The sequence below is a fragment of the Pan paniscus genome, chromosome 1, assembly GCF_029289425.2.
Source record: "Pan paniscus chromosome 1, NHGRI_mPanPan1-v2.0_pri, whole genome shotgun sequence".
Taxonomy (NCBI): domain Eukaryota; kingdom Metazoa; phylum Chordata; class Mammalia; order Primates; family Hominidae; genus Pan; species Pan paniscus.
Window position 1 is genome coordinate 41,819,085 of NC_073249.2, and position 19,144 is coordinate 41,838,228.

Below are 19,144 nucleotides of genomic sequence, written 5' to 3' on the forward strand. Positions count from 1 at the left end.
AATAAAATGTAGGAGGCAGACCATTATAGACAAACTCTAAGGTCTTTGTCTATTCTGAGGCTATGATTTCTGTCTTTGTAAGCCAGTCTCTTTCTTTCAGCAATGGATACTGATAAAAGTATGGCAAGAGCCAAAACATTCAGACTCTGGGGTCTGATACACTTGCATTTTAAAATCCTGGGTGTCTCACTTAGAACATGTGACTTAGCTAATTTATTTAACCTCTGAAAGATCAAGCTGATGTCACTATTAAATGGATAATACAATAGCACAATTTCAAAGTGTTTTTGTAAATAATGAATGAGAAAATGCATATAAAGTGCTTAGCACATAGCTGATCATAGAGAAAGTCCATATAATTTTTCAATATACTTGAGAGAGATTGCAGCTGGTACTTTGCCCTGAGAATCAAATAATAGGTGAGTCCAAAATAGCTTTTTTCTTGGCTAATTAAGGTCTTGCTTTCCAAATGAAGACACATATGCATGGGTGCATGCACACCCCCAATTCTTAATTTCATGCTTCTTTCCCCAAAACTTACTTTCCCACCCTCCTCACCATACATACCTCCCCCTTAACAAATACTCATCTCCTGATCCAACAGCAACACATGTCACTGGCAGGGCCCTTCTAGGCATCAGTCAGACTCACCCCTGGAGCAGCTTGGTAACTCTGGCTCCCATTTGTTCAGGGCCTGGCACTTCACACGGCGGGGTCCTTTCATGACAAAGCCAGGCTGACACCTAAACTCCACAACTTCATTTAAGGAAAATAAGCTTCTGTTGTCAGATACCAATATTCCATTTTCCACATTTGGAGGCGTGCATTTGTTAGGTATAATGCACTGAGGGGCGGGGCCGCTCCAGATGCCCACTTGATCGTCATTGCTGGTGCAGTATATGGAGGGCTCACCCACAAGCTCAAACACCTTTCTCCCTCTGCTTCCAAGATTGCAGCGGTAGGTCACCACTGATCCATAGTGAAAATTCTCTCTGTTGGTGCTAATGAAATCTCCATTGGCAATGGTTGGGGGTAGCCCACAAGGAATTCCTGGAAAAGAGACAGCAAGTTAACCAAAACAAAACCTTGGGAGAGAGTCTTGCTGTCACCCAGGCTGGAGTGCAGTGGCACAATCATGGCTAACTGCAACCTCTACTTCCCAGGTCAAGCAATCCTCCCACCTCAACCTCCCGAGTAGCTGGGATCACAGGCATGCACCACCATTCTGGTTTATTTTTGTATTTTTAGTAGAGATGGGGTTTGGCCATGTTGGGCAGGCTAGTCTTGAACTCCTGGCCTCAAACAATCCGCCTGCCTCGGCCTTTCAAAGTGCTGGGATTATAAGCGTGAGCCACCGTGCCCAGCCTGGTTTCTAATAATTATACTTTATTGTAAATTTTGCTAAGAGTTTTGTTTTTTAATTTCAAATTACCAGAAGTAAATATTCACAATATTATTCTCATCTAATATTTGCTAATGTACAGACATGTTCTTATAGTTTTAAAATATTATGAGTTCTGCTCTACTCAGTTAACCTTATTTCACTAAATGTGTCCATGTATTATTAGAGTCCATGTGTTTTTTGTTTGTTTGTTTGTTTGTTTGTTTTAACAGATCCTCACTCTGTTCCCCATGCTGGAGTGCAGTGGTGTGATCTCAGCTCACTGCAACCCCCGCCTCCCAGGTTCAAGCGATTTTCCTGCCTCAGCCTCCTGAGTAGCTGGGATTACAGGCATGCGCCACCAAACTCGGCTAACTTTTGTATTTTTAGTAGAGATGGGGTTTCACCATATTGGCCAGGCTGGTCTCGAACTCCTGACCTCAAGTGATCTGCCCACCTCAGCCTCCCAATGTGCTGGGAGTACAGGCATGAGCCACTGTGCCTAGCCTATAGTCTATGTTTTTATTTCTCCTGCTAAACAAGAATTTAACTATGTTATCTCACCATTATTAATCTAGTTCTCTCTATATAGAAGGCATTTGCCTTTATGGTATTGGATATTAATATAATAAAGCATACAGCATAGCATTTTTTTTTGAGACAAGGTCTGGCTCTGCTGCCCGGGCTGGAGTGCAGTGGCACGATCATGGCTCATTGCAGCCTCGACCTCTCTGGCTCAAGCAATCCTCCCACCTCTCAGTCTCCTGAGTAGCTGGGACTATAGGCGTGTGCCACCATGCCTGTTTAGTTTTTGTATTTTTTGTAGAGACAGCGTTTCACCATGTTGTACAGGCTGGTCTCAAACTCCTGGACTCAAGCCATCTGCTCACCTAGGCCTCCCAAAGTGCTGGGATTACACGTTTGAGTCACCACACGTGGCTCAGTATAACATCTTTATTAAATAATAAGAACAAAAGCTCTGGAAGAACTAATAAAGACAAAGTACAAATATACAATATTACATATAATAAACATGATACTTACAGATTCAGAAGTAATAAAAAGAACTGCATACTGATTTACAGCCATACCACCCTGAATGCGCCCAATCTCGTCTGATCTTGGAAGAACTGAATACTTCGTCCTACTCTACCGTAGGGCAGTGCCCAGCCAGTTTATTGGCCTTCTACAAAGTTTGTTCCCACTTATCCTCCCACCAACTGGGTTTGAAATTGCTGATTTCCTCACACCATCACTAAACCCAGGATTATACACATTTTATATTCCCTGTTAGCTTGCAATTGCTCATTCGTCTTTGCTCCCCAAAATGTAGAAAGCTCATCTTCCAAACAACTCACAGGGAAGATGGCATGATCCTGTTTAGACAAAGAATAAGAAGGAAGAAAGAGCTGCATGGCTTGAATATCTGATGTGATACTAAGAGCTTGCAGAGAGGATATGGGGTTTCTTTCACTGACTTTGTATTTGTTGACTTCACTAAACAAAATGCTCTTCAAACTGCGAGGTGCTCAACCAACAGAAGAGGACATTGGGGGCTGGTTAAATGAGCTAAAGACTAGTTTAGAATACATTAGACTTTGAGATAAGAAAAAAAAAGCATTTTTAGGTGAAGGTGGAAGTTTGGAATGCTGTGAGCCATTTTAAGGATATGACTAGATTCTTCAAATATCAGAAGGATACCATTTCCAAGAGGGATGAGATTCATTCTTTGTAATTCTAGGAGGACAACTCTAGGATTAAACGGTGGGGTGAATGGGGAAAGAGATTTCAACTCACGTTGACAAATTGGCGGCTTCGTGCTCCAATGGGCAGCATTGCCCGAGAGGATACATTCAGCAGATGAGTGACCAATGAGTCGGTGCCTAAAGGCAAAAAATGGAAAATAATTGTGCTGTACATACCTCATCAACTTCCTGACAGCATGCATATGTGGCAAACCAGAAGGATTACAATGCCGGAGAAGTCTAAGGCCTAGCCTAAATTTTACCTATTGTTTCCTGCTTTTCTACTTCTTTTTCTTATTCTCTCATTATTGAAAGAGATATTTCTGCTCTAACTTCTCCTGGCCCACATTGCTTCTTAATATCTTGGCTTCACTGTGGACTGCAACTGGCACCAAAATAAAACAATTATTTTGTAGACCAGTTTGACAATTTTTTTCTTAAATTCTATCTTTCTTTAAATATTATTTTTGCCTTTTTTTGTTTGCATTTTCGCTTAATTTGTGTGTGTGTGTGTGTGTGTGTATAATACTATGTCATTTTACTTGAGACATGTTTTTTATAAATACAAGATTTGTTGCTTTTGATCTTGTCTAAGAGATTTTGTTTTTCAACAAGAGGATTAAACCAAATGTATTGAGATAAATGATACATTTGATTTGCTTTCATCATCATTCTTTCACTGCCTTTTTCACTGATTTCATGATGCCCAATGATAAGGATGTGGAGAAAGCAACGAATAAAATGACCTGACCCAAACATGAGGGGGCTTATTTCTGGTGGAAGAGACAAATGCATTCCTTGCCTTCCCTTTTCCTTCCCTCTCACTTGCTATATGGAAGAGATAGATTCAGCTGTTTTAGTCATTCTAATAATTTGGAAATTAAACTTATTATTTTTTCTAATGAGGAATTTCATTTTATATATGTGCATGTATATTATACACATGCATATGCACACAACAGATATGTAAACCTCTTTTCTCAATTTTAGAGTCAAACTCTATATAGTCAGTCTACTCATCTTCTCTGTAATGTAAGTTTAGCCTACCTTTTCTTGCTGTCTCACATTTTCTAGTTTTATTGATATGTTCTATGAGTTAAGAGAGATTATTAGTAAATTATGATTACATTGCCGAGTTTTTGTGTGTATTTTTTTATTGTTGTTTTTTCTTTTTACCAATATCCTATCTCATTGAGATTTCCTTTGGAATTCATCATTCTCCTTTTTAAAAATTTGCTTATGAATTGCCTGGGAAACATACTTAAATGGTACACTTTTTGTGTCTTTCTTATCCTTTAATGTGTATCTGGAGCCTCTAGGTGTGAATATTAGCTTGGCTCAAGAGAAGTGCTATCTTCTACAATTTAGTGTTATACAATATATCTTATACAATATAGAATCAATGTGGTGTCAACAAATTTATTTCTTTTGCGGGTATTACATTTTCACATTTTATTTCTGGAATCAGTTTTTTTTCTCTATCCCTGAAACACAGAAGTTTCCCTAGTGATGGCTAGGTATGGACTTATTTGTTTACCCTCTGGAATTTTTGCTACATGTATTTTGAATCTTGACACTGTGTTACATATGTCTTCTCTTTTTCCTTTTTTGAGACAGGGTCTCATTCTGTCATCCAGGCTGGAGTGCAGGGTTGCCATCAAGGCTCACTGAAGCCTCAGCCTCCTGGGCTCAGGTGATCCTCCCACTTCAGTCTCCTGCCTAGCTGTGACTACAGGCATATGCCGCCATGCCCAGCTAATTTTTATACTTTTTTGTAGAGATGGGTTTTTGCCATGTTGTCCAGGCTGGTCTCGTGCTCCTGGGCTCAAGTGATCCTCTTGCCTCGGCCTCTCAGTGTGTTGGGATTACATGTGTGAGCCACTGTGCTTGCCTGTCTTCTCCTTTTCATCTTTTCCCACTGCATTCAGGGAACATTTGGTTAACTCTTCTTACTCTTTGCTTTAATTTTCTGCAATATTCATTGTGATATACATATATATATGATATAGATCACATGTATGAAATGAAATATATAAACACACTGAATACATATATTCATTCATGTACACATTTCATGGCTAGTTTCACAGAAATATTCGTACAATTGAATCTTGTTACAAATATGAAAAGGAGAGTGTTCTGAAAGTTTCCCTGGTTTCTTGGCAGTAAATCTCTTTTGTAAAATTTCTCCTGATTTTTCAGACTGGTCTCTTTTACATGTATTTCCTGTTTCTTCTCATAAGCTCAATGGTGTTCTGCTTCATGCCATAGAGCGGTTCCTCACTTATTCAGCAATGCAAGATGAGGAGGGTACAGTCAGGAAATTTACCAATTGTATTTAAAAATGCTTTAAAAAAAGAGAGAAAAGGAGACATCGGATTTATTCTAATTTTTGTCAGATTCTAGGTGCTGTGGTCTGTGAGGCCTATGCTGGCAAATGTGCTGGACACCACAAACTTCCTTTCAGTGTCTGTTGTGGTGACACGAACGTAACCCGTATTCGCTACCTGGCTTAGCTGTTCCCATGAAGAATGAGATTGAGGCAGAGCCTCCACTGTGTGCTGAGCAAGGGTGAGCACCAACAGCTGGACCGTGTGCTGTGAGCACCTGATGCCTGACATTTTCAAAGGGGCTCTGTTATAGGTTGAATTGTGTCTCCCCCAAGTATGCTGAAGTCTTAACCTCCAGTCCCTGTGCATGTGATCTTATTTGGAAATACAATCTTTGCAGATGCAATCAAGTTAAGGTGAGGTCATGAAGGTAGGCCCTAATCCAGTGTGACTGGTGTCCTTATTAAAAGGGAAAACTTTGGAAACAGACATGCACAGAGAGAACAGCATATGAGGACACAGACCCAGAGGGAAGATGGCCATATGAGGACAGAGACAGAAATTGGAGTCCTGCTGCCACATGCCAAGGAAGGCCTATGGCTCCAGAAGCTGGAAGATGCAATGAAGGATCCTTCCCTACAGGATTCAGAGGGAGCGTGGCCCTCCCAAAACCTTGATTTTGGATTTCCAGTCTCTAGAATGGAACTCCAGAAACTTCTGTTGTATTAAGCCACCCACTTCGCGTTACAGACATTCCTCAAAGATATTGCAGGTTCAGTTCCAGACCACCACAATAAAACACATATCACAACAAATGAGTCAGATGAATTTTTTGATTTCTCAGTGAGTCTAAAAGTTGTGTTTATACTATACGGTAGTCTATTAAGTGTGAAATAGCATTATGTCTAAACAAAGTCATACTTTAAAAAAAGGTTTATTGATAAAAAATACTAAAGATTATCTGACCTTCAATAATTTGTAATCTTTTTGTTGGTGGAGGGTCTTGCCTCAAGGTTGATGGCTGCTGACTGATCAGGGTGGTGGTTGCTGAAGGCTGGGGTGGCTGTGGCAATTTCTTAAGCTGAGACAGCAATAAAATTGCTGTATTGATGGACTCTTCCTTTCACAAAAGATTTTTCTAGCATGCAATGCTGTTTGATAACATTTTACCCTCTGAACTGCTTTCAAAATTGGAGTTAATCCTCCCAGATACTGCTGCTGCTTTATCACCTAAGTTTTTATAATATTCTGTATCCTTTGTGGTCATTTTCACAATGCTCATGTCATCATCACCAGGAAGACACTCCACCTCAAAAAAACCACTTGAACAGATGAACAAATCCTCATCTGTTCAAGTTTGATCATGAAGTTGTAGCAATTCAGTCACATCTTCAGGCTCCACTTCTAATTGTAGTTCTCTTGCTATTTTCACCACATCTGCAGTTATTTCCTCCGCTGAAGTCTTGAACCTCTCAAAGTCAGCCATGAGGGTTGGAATTAACTTCTACCAAACTCCTATTAATGTTGATATTTTAAGCTCTTCCCATGAATCACGAATGTTCTTAATGGTATGTAGAATGATGAATTCTTTCCAGCAGTTTTCAACTTATTTTGTTCAGATCCATCAGAGGAATTACTGTCTGTGGGGACTCACCTTACAAAATGTATTTCTTAAATAGTGAAACTTGAAAGTCAAAATTACTCCTTCAGCCATGGGCTGCAGAATGGCTGCTGTTGTTAGCAGGCAGGAAACTCTATTCATCTCCTTGTCCATCTCCATTAGAGCTCTTGGCTGCTTAGGTGCAATGTCAATGAGCAGTAATATTTTGAAAGGAATCTGTTTTTCTGAGCACTAGATCTCAACAGTGGGCTTAAAATATTCAGTAAACCATGCTGCAAACATACCTCTGTCATCAGGCTTTGTTCTTCCATTTATAGACATAGGCAAGGTACATTTAATGTAATGCTTAAGGACCCTAGGATTTTTAGAATGGTCAGTGAGCATTGGCTTCCGCTGAAAGTCACCAGCGGCATTAGCTCCTAAAAATCAGCCCGTCCTTTGAAGATTTGAACCCAGGTATTGGCTTCTCCTCTCTAGCTATGAAAGTCCAATAGATGGCTGTTTTGTCTACATGGAAAATCTGTTATTTAGTGTAACACCTTCATCAGTGATCTTAGCTAGATCTTCTAGATAACTTGCTGCAACTTCTATATGAGCACTGGCTGCTTCACCTTGGACCTTTATGTTATAGAGAGGGCTTCTTTCCTTAAACCTCAGGAACTAAATTCTGCTAGCTTCCAGCTTTTTTTCTGCAGCTTCCTCATCTCTGTCAGCCTTCACAGAATTGAAGAGAGTTAGGGCCTTGCTCAGGATTACGCTTTGGCTTCAGGAAATGTTTCTAGGTTGATCTTGTATCTAGACCATTAAAACTTCTTCCGTATCAGCAATAAGGCTGTTTTACCTTCTTATCATTCATGTGTTCACTGGAATAGCACTTTATATTTCCTTCAAGTATTTTTGCTTTGCCTTTACAACTTGCTAGCTGCTTGGCACACAAGGAATGGCTTTTGGCCTATCTTGGCTTTCAACATATCTTCCTCAGTAAGTTTAATCATCTCTAGTTTTTGATTTAAAGTAAGAGATACATGACTCCCTCTTTCATGTCAACACTTAAAGGCCAGTGTAGGGTTATTAATTGGACTCATTTTAGTATTATTGTGTCTCAGGGATTAGGGAGTCCTGAAGAGAGGGAGACAGAAGGGGAATGTCTAGTCCATGGAGCAGTCAAAGCACGCACATTTATTGATTAAGTTTTCTGTCTTATATGGGTTCAGTTCGTAGGGACCCCAAACAATGACAATAGTAACATCAAAGATCACTGATGACAGATCACTATCACAGACATGATAATAATGAAAACATCTGGGATATGGTGAGAATAATCAAAATGCTACACAGAGACACGAAGTCAACACACGCTGTTGGATAAATGATGCCAACGAACATGCTTACATTGAGTTCCCACAAGTGTTCAATTTGTAAAAAGCATAACATCTGCGAAGTACAATAAAACGAGGAAGACCTGTACTTTTTGATGGCAGCACTAGCAAGGGATCCTGCTGTTATCATTAAGATTCGTTCTCTCACACAGCTGCTACATGGTCTTCCCTTTTTTCCAGCAATGTCTACTCTGGATTAGGGTTGTTTGTGTGCTTTGACTACTACACTTCTAATTTTTTTTCCTTCCCATCCAGTGAACGGCATACTCTTTATATGTGCACTGCTCTGGTTTCCAGCAAGGACACAGATTTTTCCCCTAATCTTCTCCTATCTTTGTTCATTTCAATCAGGAGTTGACACCTGTGTTCAAGCCTCTTAAGAGCAGGTGGCAATAACCTAGTTTCCTTCCTGAAATGTGGCTAGAAGGTAGTATTGCTATGCTGAAACTCTTGAACCAAGAGATGTTGCTGCCAACTCACCCTGTAGTACAAGAATAGTTGATTCTGGATCCAACCTGGATGTCTGTGATCACATGCACCATGCCATTCACTGGATCTGGAGGAGTTTTACATGATTTACCTGTGGGAAAGAAAATGTTTTGGAGCCAGGTAGAGTAATCTGAACTTTCTTCAGTATGTAAGGTCTCAACCTGCATGTAGCTTCCTGAAGAAAACATGCAATTATGATGGTTCCACAGATTTTGGCAACTTGAGAAAACTCATCAGAGTGCTGAGGATCAGCCACCTACTAAGCCCTACTTTCAAAAAGACCTTTCCTCGAGATCTATCTAGATCTAGATTTAGATCTGTGTAGAGACCTTGCATCCCTTATCAAAATGTAAAGGTCATTTATGGCATTATTTACTATCAATATATTTCAATGTTTGCAAAGGATTTCTTCCCACCTAGTTATTCAAACAGAATTTGTCTTCCTACACCATTTTTTTTTCCTGATCTAGAGTCATCTATTATTTTCTTTCCCATAGGGAATGAAGATTTTCTCTACAAATATTCCTTGAAACATTCTCATAAAGTGAGCATTTCAAGCAATAATCAAGGGTGACATATAAGAAAAATATCCACCTATCTGCACACTTTTCAAAAAAGGTTTCTCATATCCCACATTTGAAATAATTCAATAAGAAACTTTTGCAGACATGGGAAAGACACAGTGCAAGTTTACTCACGTCTACAGACATCTTTGGGACTGGACCAGACCAGGTTATCTAGACATGTGATAGAGAATGGCCTCCCGTAGTACTCAGGACGGCATTCATACTTTAAAGATGTCCCAATGGGAAAGTCAGATGCATTGGTTTGTGTTTTGAGCTTAGCAAACAGAAAATGATCCGGGGCTTGACAGTGACCTAGAGACCAAGAAATCAAGAATATCTGAGTTAATAAAGATACCCAATGTGTTTCCTCTTTTCTCTTCCTTGGTAGATTTGATGCCAGAAGAAAAGAAACTTTTCGTTGTAAAACAAAAACAAAAACAAAAAGAACAACAAAAAAACACACACAGATAACTTCCCTGTAAAATGGAAGGGAAAGTTTCATTAGCATAGGCTTATAAGGAAGTATATTATCTGGAAGACTAGCCTGCTATCTGGTCTTTCTACTCATATAATTTCTTTATTTTAATTTTTTTTTTTTTTGTATTTTTAGTAGAGTTGGAGTTTCACCATGTTGACAGGCTGGTCTGGAACTCCTGACCTCAAGTGATCCGCCCACCTTGGCCTCCCAAAGTGCTGGGATTACAGGTGTGAGCCACTGCGGCCAGCATATTTTTATTGTTTTTGAGATAGTGTCTCACTCTGTCACCCAGGCTGGAGTGCAGTTGCACAATCTCGGCTCACTGCAACCTCTGTCTCCCAGGCCTAAGTGATACTCCCATCTCAGCCTCCCGAGTAGCTGGGACCACAGGCATTTGCCACCACGCTCAGCTAATGCTCATATAATTTAACGTAAAGATAGCTCCCATTTAATTTTTCACATTTTTAGGAAGCCAGAAAGAGTTTTTCTGCCCAGGTTCCACCTTTCCTGTCTGGTTTCCTTGTACTTCAAGGCATCAAAACTCTAATGAGAGACTGACAAGCATGGGCAGGAACTCAAGACATTTCCTGGCAGAAGGAGCCACCGATTTTCTAGGTCAGATTTCTAAGCCAATCATTTCAATAAGGAGATTCACAGGCATCTGTTTTTAATTCATATGATTCTAATGAAAGACTTTCCCACCACTCACCACCTCCCTCTTTTTTCATCAGTCCCTCCAACTGCAAAGGTCATCAGGATCTTATGTGTTGACCTACTTTAGAACCATTTATCATTGGTTTGGCATTCCATTGTGGCAAATGCACACATATAAATAAATACTACACTGTAATTATGGAAATATGGAGGGGCTGGGTTAGATATTCTGAACCCATTTGGGATGTGGGGAAATGAGCACTAACCCAGAATTCCACAGCGAGGGGCAGGGCTGCTCCAAACCCCATTCCCTTGAGGGTCACTTGTGCAGTGGATGGTGCTCTCTCCAATGAGGTCGAAGGTCGTCCCTCTGTCTGGGTGGGGGTCGCATGTGTAATTTACTGCTTTTCCAAAGGGAAAGACTTCCAGAGGTTTTCCTGTGTGTCTCCCGTTAGGAATAACTGGAGGACTTGGACAAAAGATTTCTAGAAAAAACGCAAAACTCCAAGTTTCATTCAGGAGTTTCACCAGAGGTATTCTGCAATTACAGAGTGCTATGATTGGTGTTGCTGAAAATATGCTAAGGAGATGACAGTAGACATTGGGACTTTGAAGAGTTGGATTAAATGAGATGTCAGTGAAAGTGTATTGCAAAGTACAAAAGAGATTTGTCTATCCTGAATCTTCCGGATAGTAACGGTTCCTGGACAGTAGAAACTTTACAACTTTAATGAAGTAGCAAAACATCTGAAGAAGAAAAATAACCATTTTGAAGGGTTATTTATTCATTTAGTCAATATGTATTAATTGAGCACTTATCCTGTGTCAGCCCTTCATCAGGATACTGGGGACACAGCGCTGAGGAAGGAGCCTACGTTCTTAGGAAATATTTCTCAAATGTATATATGTGTGCTAATCATCTTAAATAGGTGAAACCTTTCACTGATTACTTATTGATATTAATCATCAATCTCAGTGATAACAATAGCCCTGTCACAGTGAATTGAAACATAGTCAGGCCATGATAAAAAACAACTCCAAATGGATTCAGATGGCTTTGCTTTTGAAAATGTCTAGGTCTGTTGATGATTTATTTTCTCTTTTTACTCTCTGGGTCAGGTTTCAAGTTGTTACTCCTTTCTAGCACCTAATGATTTCTTTAGAACAGTCTCTTCCTCATTTCTAATTGGCATTTTTCATTAGAACTGGCATTTGGAAGAAGCTATTTTAACTGGCAAGAGTTATGAAAAAATAAGAGAAAGCTTGAGTAGTCCAGTTAATGAGCTTTCATGCATGATAGTAGAACAGACATTTGTCATACTGCTTCAAGGAGCACTGGATTTCTTAGACAGCAAGAATCTCTATATAAGTTATGTTCTTCCAAAATTTTACTCTAAAAATCACTGTAAGATGTCCAAGTATATTTCTAACAACATAAACATTTTAGTAAAATTTCATGATTTTCTAAAGAAACACGTTTTCCAATCATTAGAATCAAGAATTGAAGCAAAGTTCTATCTTCCATTGGGGAAATTATAAATGGGTAGACTAGGAGAAACCAGTAGTCTACTGATTATTGAACATATGAGGCTCATTTTTAAAAAATGACTTATTATTTATGAATCTCTCAGCATAAATTATTTAGGTACATGTTTTGAGAATTTAAGGAGTCTCAAACTGCTCACCCTGTCTAATGTTGCTCCCCATTTTTGCCTCATTCCTCAGTGCTTTGCTCTATTGTCTCATAGCATTGAATTTATTTTTTGTCTTGTCCCTCTCCCCACCTAAGTAGAAACAACATGGGGACAGGGAACTCATCCATCTTGTTCATTGATATAACTCCAGTGGCTAGATGAACATCAGGCACAAAGTATGTGATCAATAAACATTGATTAAATAAAGCCATGTTTGATATTTGTGTATTATCATATATATATAAATTGTAGACTGACTGCACCTTGATGGGAGAACAAAATGAAAAAGAAAGAAGGGAGGAAGGATAGAAGAAAGGGGAGAAGGAGAGAAGAAGGGAAGAAAGAACTGAAGGAAGGAAGGAAGAGAAAAAAGAAAGAAAAAAATAGAGAAAGAAAGCAAATTGTTAAAGCTTCACATTATCTAATCTCTCCTGACCTAGGAGCACACGACCAAAGGATTTATCACACTAGAACAGAGAATACAGAAGGACAGAGACAGATCAGATGGTTGCAAAGACAGGTGATGTACACATTGATTCACAACCAAACATTATTAAAATAAGCAATTTTCAAATCAATAATTCAGACTAGAAAATTGAAGAACCACATTGAGGGAGGCCGTAGGGCAAATAGTGAACAGATGAAGGGGAGAGATTGGCCTGAAATGTTACTCCTGCTACTCACGTTCACACACTGGAACACTGCTATTCCAAAGGCTTTCCATTCCAGCCAAGACACAGTAACTAGCAGAGCTGCCTTTTAGTTGAAATCTAAAGAAGAAAATAGGAGTGAATAGTGAGCTGTTTCAGCCAAGAGGACACTTAGTTCACAATCTAAGGCCCAGCCCCAAATCTCAGGATTTTGAGGATCTGAGGCCAGCAGATGGCAGAGTTGCACAGGCTACCTTATTCTGGAAAAATCACAGCCTCCAGAAGGGAACAATATAGAATGGCAAAATGCAGTAGCTTGGTCACATGATAGTCCTGCTTGAATTGAAAAAGGTGGTCATGACATAGGCGCCATCCCCTTGACCCAGGACCCAGGCTTGGAGTTTCACTGATTACTCCACGATAACCTGATAAATCACTCATTGTTGTTATTAGAAACCCAGTCTTCTAATGTAATGCCTTCCTAACTCTGACCCTGGAACAGCAAGTAAAAGAGCTCCCAGTTTGGAGTGGAAAAGTGGGAAATAGCTGGCGAGAGAACAGAGATTGTCCTTTCATCTCCACATCTGTGATGGCGTGAAGAAGGCTCAAAAGGGCAGTTTGGGCTGCTGAAGAGTAAGCGTGAATATTCTAGGGGAAAAAGGAAAGAAGAGAGGACATGATTTTTGTATGCAATTGTCGAAAATTCTCAATGTCTGCTGGACCCCGATGCCCTCCTAACTCTTACTGGGTGCTGGCATTTGGAGGCTGCCAAGATTCTGTGTTACATTATGGGATCAGGTGCTTTGTTGCCCATGCTGGTCAGCTCCCGTGTAGAGATGTGCACGCTGGGAAGAGCACTAGCTGGACATAAACAAGGTAATGACCTTGCTGGGAATATTAACAGCAGCCATCACGACCCCAGCTCAGAGCCCAGAGCCCATGACTAGCCAGAAGATATATGACTGAATTTTTTAAAAAATGCTGATTTTTACATTTTCAGTCCTATTACAAATTTCACTGTTGATGGTTTAAAGAATTTACTGAAATGATTCTTAAAGGATCCTAGCTTTTTGTAATAAGCTTTTCATTACTTGCAATTTTTTCTGGGACTCTCTAAATTACTCATATTCCTTTTTGCTTGTAAAATACGATTTTTTTCCTGAGATGGAGTTTCACTCATTGTTCACGCTGGAGTGCAATGGTGCCATCTCGGCTCACCGCAAACTCCGCCTCCCAGGTTCAAGTGATTCTGGTGCCTCAGCCTCCGGAATAGCTGGGATTACAGGCACATGCCACCACGCCCAGCTAACTTTTGTATTTTTAGTAGAGACAGGGTTTCACCATGTTGTCCAGGCTGGTCTCCAACTCCTGACCTCAGGTGATCTGCCTGCCTCAACCTCCCAAAGGTGCTGGGATTACACACGTGAGCCACCGTGCCTGGCTGATATTTTTTGCTTAATGTGTTACCTACATATTCATAACCACTAGTTATACTTGCCTTTGAACTTGCCAGTTAATATATGTTCCAGTTTCCTCTTCATATCTCATGTTATTAGTTCTATATGTTTCTTTCCTTTCTTCCTAGGTATACTTTCGAAAGTTCATCTCTCTGAAGGTGTGTGTGTGTGTGCCACACCAAATCTCCCCTTTTTAGACTGATTCCCAACCCCAATTTCAATGTCCAGCAGGTCAGGCAAGCTCATACTCACCCTTCATCACAAACAAAATCCACTTTTGCTCCAAGCTGGAGATTTACTGGAAATAGCACACGGCCATTAAGAAGTTGGCCCATGAAGCCATCACAGGATTTCACTGGAGATAAAGAAAAATGAACAGAAATCACTGGCATGTGGAGAATAAAGACGCAAGCTAAAAATATCAAGCCAGAAAGGAGTCTAGTCACCTTCACATGTGGGGGCTGCAGGGCTCCAGTCTCCCTGGGGTGTGCAGCGCAGAGACGCAGCCCCTCTGTGGTCGTAGCCGGGCTCACAGCTGTAGAACACCTCCTGCCCGGGTGAAAAGTTGTCCTTGTCCCTTTGGGTACGCTCAGCATGCAGGACATCTGGAGGTGGTTGACATACTGGGGAGAGAGAAACAAAGTACAGCTAATTGTGTGAAAACAACTTTTTTCTCACTGTTAAACTGGCCAAGGAAATAATAATTCCAAATCTATATATAATAATAAAATTAGAATAACAGCCTTATTACATTGATAAACTAAATACACAGGGCAAGGAAGATGTCTTGCCATCACTCATAGAACTGACACATGGCACAACTGTGACTAAAACAGAGGTATCCGCAATTGATTGTTTTTCATCTAAAGTATGCCACTAAGATTTCACAATGGACAGTTCCTTCTAGAATGCTTCCAATTACTGTTCATCCAGTACAAAATTGGGAGGGATGATGGATTTTTATATCTTCATGCTTCCTGTCTAGAAAGACATCACCAATTTAGTCTTGCATTTTAAGCAATAAAGGAGTGCCCCTGCCCATGTCTCATCTAATAGGTCCCTCCATCACCTATCACACTGGTGCAACAAAGAGCGTCCATACATCTATGCTCATCTCCTTTCAAGTCTTCTCTCAGCGGCCACCTGACATAGGGTGGTAAAGAACTATGGGTCTCCTCTCCTCATGCTATGTAGCAAGGTGCTGCCTAGTCATTCATTTCACTTCAGTGAGAAGGTGGGAAACTGTCGAACAAAATCTGAAAGACCTACTGTCACCACAATGAGAGTGTAATTTCACACAACATATTGTAACAGCATCTCAGGCTCTCTCTTAATATAGTTGATCTGATCTTGGGAAATCAGAACACATTTGGATCTCAACTAAATTACATAAAACTGTTATAAAATGGAAAAAGTAATTTCAGTTTGTCTTTGAGCAGATCAGTTCCCTTTTCTGGACTTCAGCTTTCTCAAGCATCAAATGGGGGATTGGAATAGAAAAATGACTTCTTTAGGGAGTTTGTAAATACTCTGATGCTGTAATGTCCATTTTCAGGGCTCATCACCCAGTGTTTCCCTTGACTAATCAATGCCTGGTGATGTAATATTGAGGTGCTGTGCTGGTTAAATATTTGTTGGCCCCCAGCCTCACACTTCTGCACTGTCTTTTGACAGCTAGCAATGGAGGCCTTAAAAATAAATCGTTCATCTTCCTTGATAGCTGGGCTCTGGTTAGGTTCTGCCAGTTGGAGGCATATATACCAAATTAAAAAGCAGGATGATGGCAGAATCTGTTCTACTTCTAGAAGTGGCTCGGGCAGTGGCAGTATAGATGGCTTCAGTGAGTAGCTACAGCTTCAATTGTAACTATGCCAATGACTTTGGCTCCAGCAATATCAGCTGCATTCTGGCAGCAGTGGTGGCTCCTGCAGCATTAGCAGCTTACAGGGAGCTGCCTGCTCAGTGGGAGGGGCTGCCCATTTCACCGTCAGTCCAGGCTCCTGTGCTGTAGACTGGGAGCCACAGCAGCTCCCTGATCTCTCGTAACTTTGTCTTCGTCCTATTGCTTTTCCTGCCCTTCTAATATCTTTGTGACCTATTAGCTGTGATATGGTTTGGCTCTATGTCCCCTCCCAAATCTCATGTCAAATGGTAATTCCCAGTGTTGGAGAAGGAGCCTGGTGGGAGGTGACTGGATCAGGGAGGTGGTTTCTAATGATTGAGCACCATCACCCTAGTGCTGTCTTGTGATAGAGTTCTCTCAAGATCTGCTTGTTTCAAAGTCTGTAACACCTCTGCCTTGCCTCTCTCTCTCTCCTGCCAAGCATATGAAGATATGCGTGCTTCCTCTTTGCCTTCCACCATGATTGTAACTTTCCCAGCCATGCCTCCTGTACAGCCTACAGAACTCTGAGTCAATTAAACATCTTTTCTTTATAAATTACCCAGGCTCAAGTAGTTTTTTATAGGAATGTGAGAACAGACTAATACAACCTGCATGAAATCCCTCCCTCCTTGAAAGTATCTAGAGTAAGTTTTGATTTCATGACTGAATGCTGATGAGCAAAGCCAAGGCTCTGGAGTGAGGTGGACTTGCAATCCAGTTTTGTCTGCAAGTTAGTGTCTCAGAAAGTTATCTGATGTGTCTAAGGCACATATTCTCTGTAAAACATAGAGGCCGGGCACAATGGCTCATGCCTATAATGCCAGCACTTTGGGAGCCCAAGGTGGGTGGGTGCTTGAGCTGAGGAGTTTGAGACCAGCCTGGGCAGCATGGTGAGACTCTGTCCCTACAAAAAAAATATAAAAAACTTAGCCAGGCATGGTGGCATGCACCCACATTCCCAGCTACTTGGGAGGCTCAGGCAGGAGACTTGCTTGAGTCAGGGAGGCGGAGGGTGAAGTATGCCATGATGGCACCACTGCAGTCCAACCTGAGTGACAGATCAAGACAGTATCTCAAGCAAAACAAAACAGACAAACATAGAACAACTGGGAACTACCTAATAACTTTGTTTTCAGGATTAAAATTCACATGTAGCCTGTATTATAGTGCCTGGCCAGAGGAATCACTCATTTTGTATCAACCATTATTATACTCAAAGGTAATTGATAGATCTGTTTATAAGAACCCCAAAGAAACATCATATCCCTTGCCCAGGTTGAGCTTTGCTTCTCAATTTCAGCACATGTGCATGTATACACACCTGAATTTCATGTTCACTACTTAGAAAATTTGCTCCTCGACCCTGCTCAGCACACATCCCTCGCCCTGAACAAATACTAATCTCCTGATCCAACAGCAACGCATGTCACTGGCAGGGCCCTTCTAGGCCTCAGGCAGACTCACCCCTGGAGCAGCTTGGTAGCTCCGGCTCCCATTTGTTCAGGGCCTGGCACTTCACACGGCGGGGTCCTTTCATGACAAAGCCAGGCTGACACCTAAACTCCACAACTTCATTTAAGGAAAATAAGCTTCTGTTGTCAGATACCAATATTCCATTTTCCACATTTGGAGGCGTGCATTTGTTAGGTATAATGCACTGAGGGGCCGGGCCACTCCAGATGCCCACTTGATCGTCATTGCTGGTGCAGTATATGGAGGGCTCACCCACAAGCTCAAACACCTTTCTCCCTCTGCTTCCAGGATTGCAGCGGTAGGTCACCACTGATCCATAGTGAAAATTCTCTCTGTTGGTGCTAATGAAATCTCCATTGGCGATGGTGGGGGGTAGCCCACAAGGAATTCCTGGAAAAAGGGACAGCAAGTTAACCAAAACAAAACCTTGGGACAGAGTCTTGCTCTGTCACCCAGGCTGGAGTGTAGTGGCACGATCATGGCTCACTGCAACCTCCACTTCCCAGGTCAAGCAATCCTCCTACCTCAACTTCCTGAGTAGCTGGGATCACAGGCATGCACCACCATGTCTGGTTTATTTTTGTATTTTTAGTAGAGATGGGGTTTGGCCATGTTGGGCAGGCTAGTCTTGAACTCCTGGCCTCAAGCAATCTGCATGCCTCTGCTTTTCAAAGTGCTGGGATTATAAGCGTGAGCCACCACGCCTAGCCTGGTTTGTTAAAATCATACTTTATTGTAAATTTTCCCCAAAGTTTTTTTTTTAATTCCAAATTACCAGAAGTAAATATTGAAAATACTATTCTCATCTACTATTTGCTAATGTACAGACATCTTCTTACAGTTTTAAAATATTATAAGTTCTGCTCTACTCAAGTTTATTTCACTAAATGTGTCCATGTATTATTAGAGTCCACTTTTTTTTTTTTTTTTTTTTTTTTTAACAGAGCCTCACTCTGTTCCCCAGGCTGGAGTGCAGTGGCGTCATCTTGGCTCACTGCAGCCCTTGCCTCCCAGGTTCAAGCGATTTTCCTGCCTCAGCCTCCTGAGTAGCTGGGATTTCAGGCATGCGCCACCAAACTCGGCTAACTTTTGTATTTTTAGTAGAGGCGGGGTTTCATTATGTTGGCCAGGATGGTCTCAAACTCCTGACCTCAAGTGATCTGCCCACCTCAGCCTCCTAATGTGCTGGGATTACAGGTATGAGCCACTGTGCCTAGCCTATAGTCTATGTTTTTATTTCTCCTGCTAAATGAGAATTTAACTGTTATCTCACCATTATTAATTTAGTTCTCTCTATATAGAAGGCATGTGTCTTTATTCTATTCAATATTAATATAATAAA

General features: G+C 41.0%; 1 protein-coding gene across 1 annotated transcript in view; it reads right to left on the reverse strand.

Moving 5' to 3' along the window:
* The window catches only part of CR1 (complement C3b/C4b receptor 1 (Knops blood group)), a 129,374-nt gene that overhangs the window by 63,221 nt on the left and 47,009 nt on the right, over positions 1-19,144 (reverse strand). The window contains exons 13-21 of the mRNA XM_034945705.3: positions 17,794-18,192; positions 14,891-15,067; positions 14,697-14,799; positions 13,022-13,107; positions 10,910-11,128; positions 9,644-9,823; positions 8,937-9,036; positions 3,179-3,264; positions 652-1,050 (exon numbers count right to left, since the gene is read on the reverse strand). Coding sequence (XP_034801596.3) covers positions 652-1,050; positions 3,179-3,264; positions 8,937-9,036; positions 9,644-9,823; positions 10,910-11,128; positions 13,022-13,107; positions 14,697-14,799; positions 14,891-15,067; positions 17,794-18,192 — 1,749 coding nt within the window. The remainder of the gene's footprint in view (positions 1-651; positions 1,051-3,178; positions 3,265-8,936; positions 9,037-9,643; positions 9,824-10,909; positions 11,129-13,021; positions 13,108-14,696; positions 14,800-14,890; positions 15,068-17,793; positions 18,193-19,144) is intronic.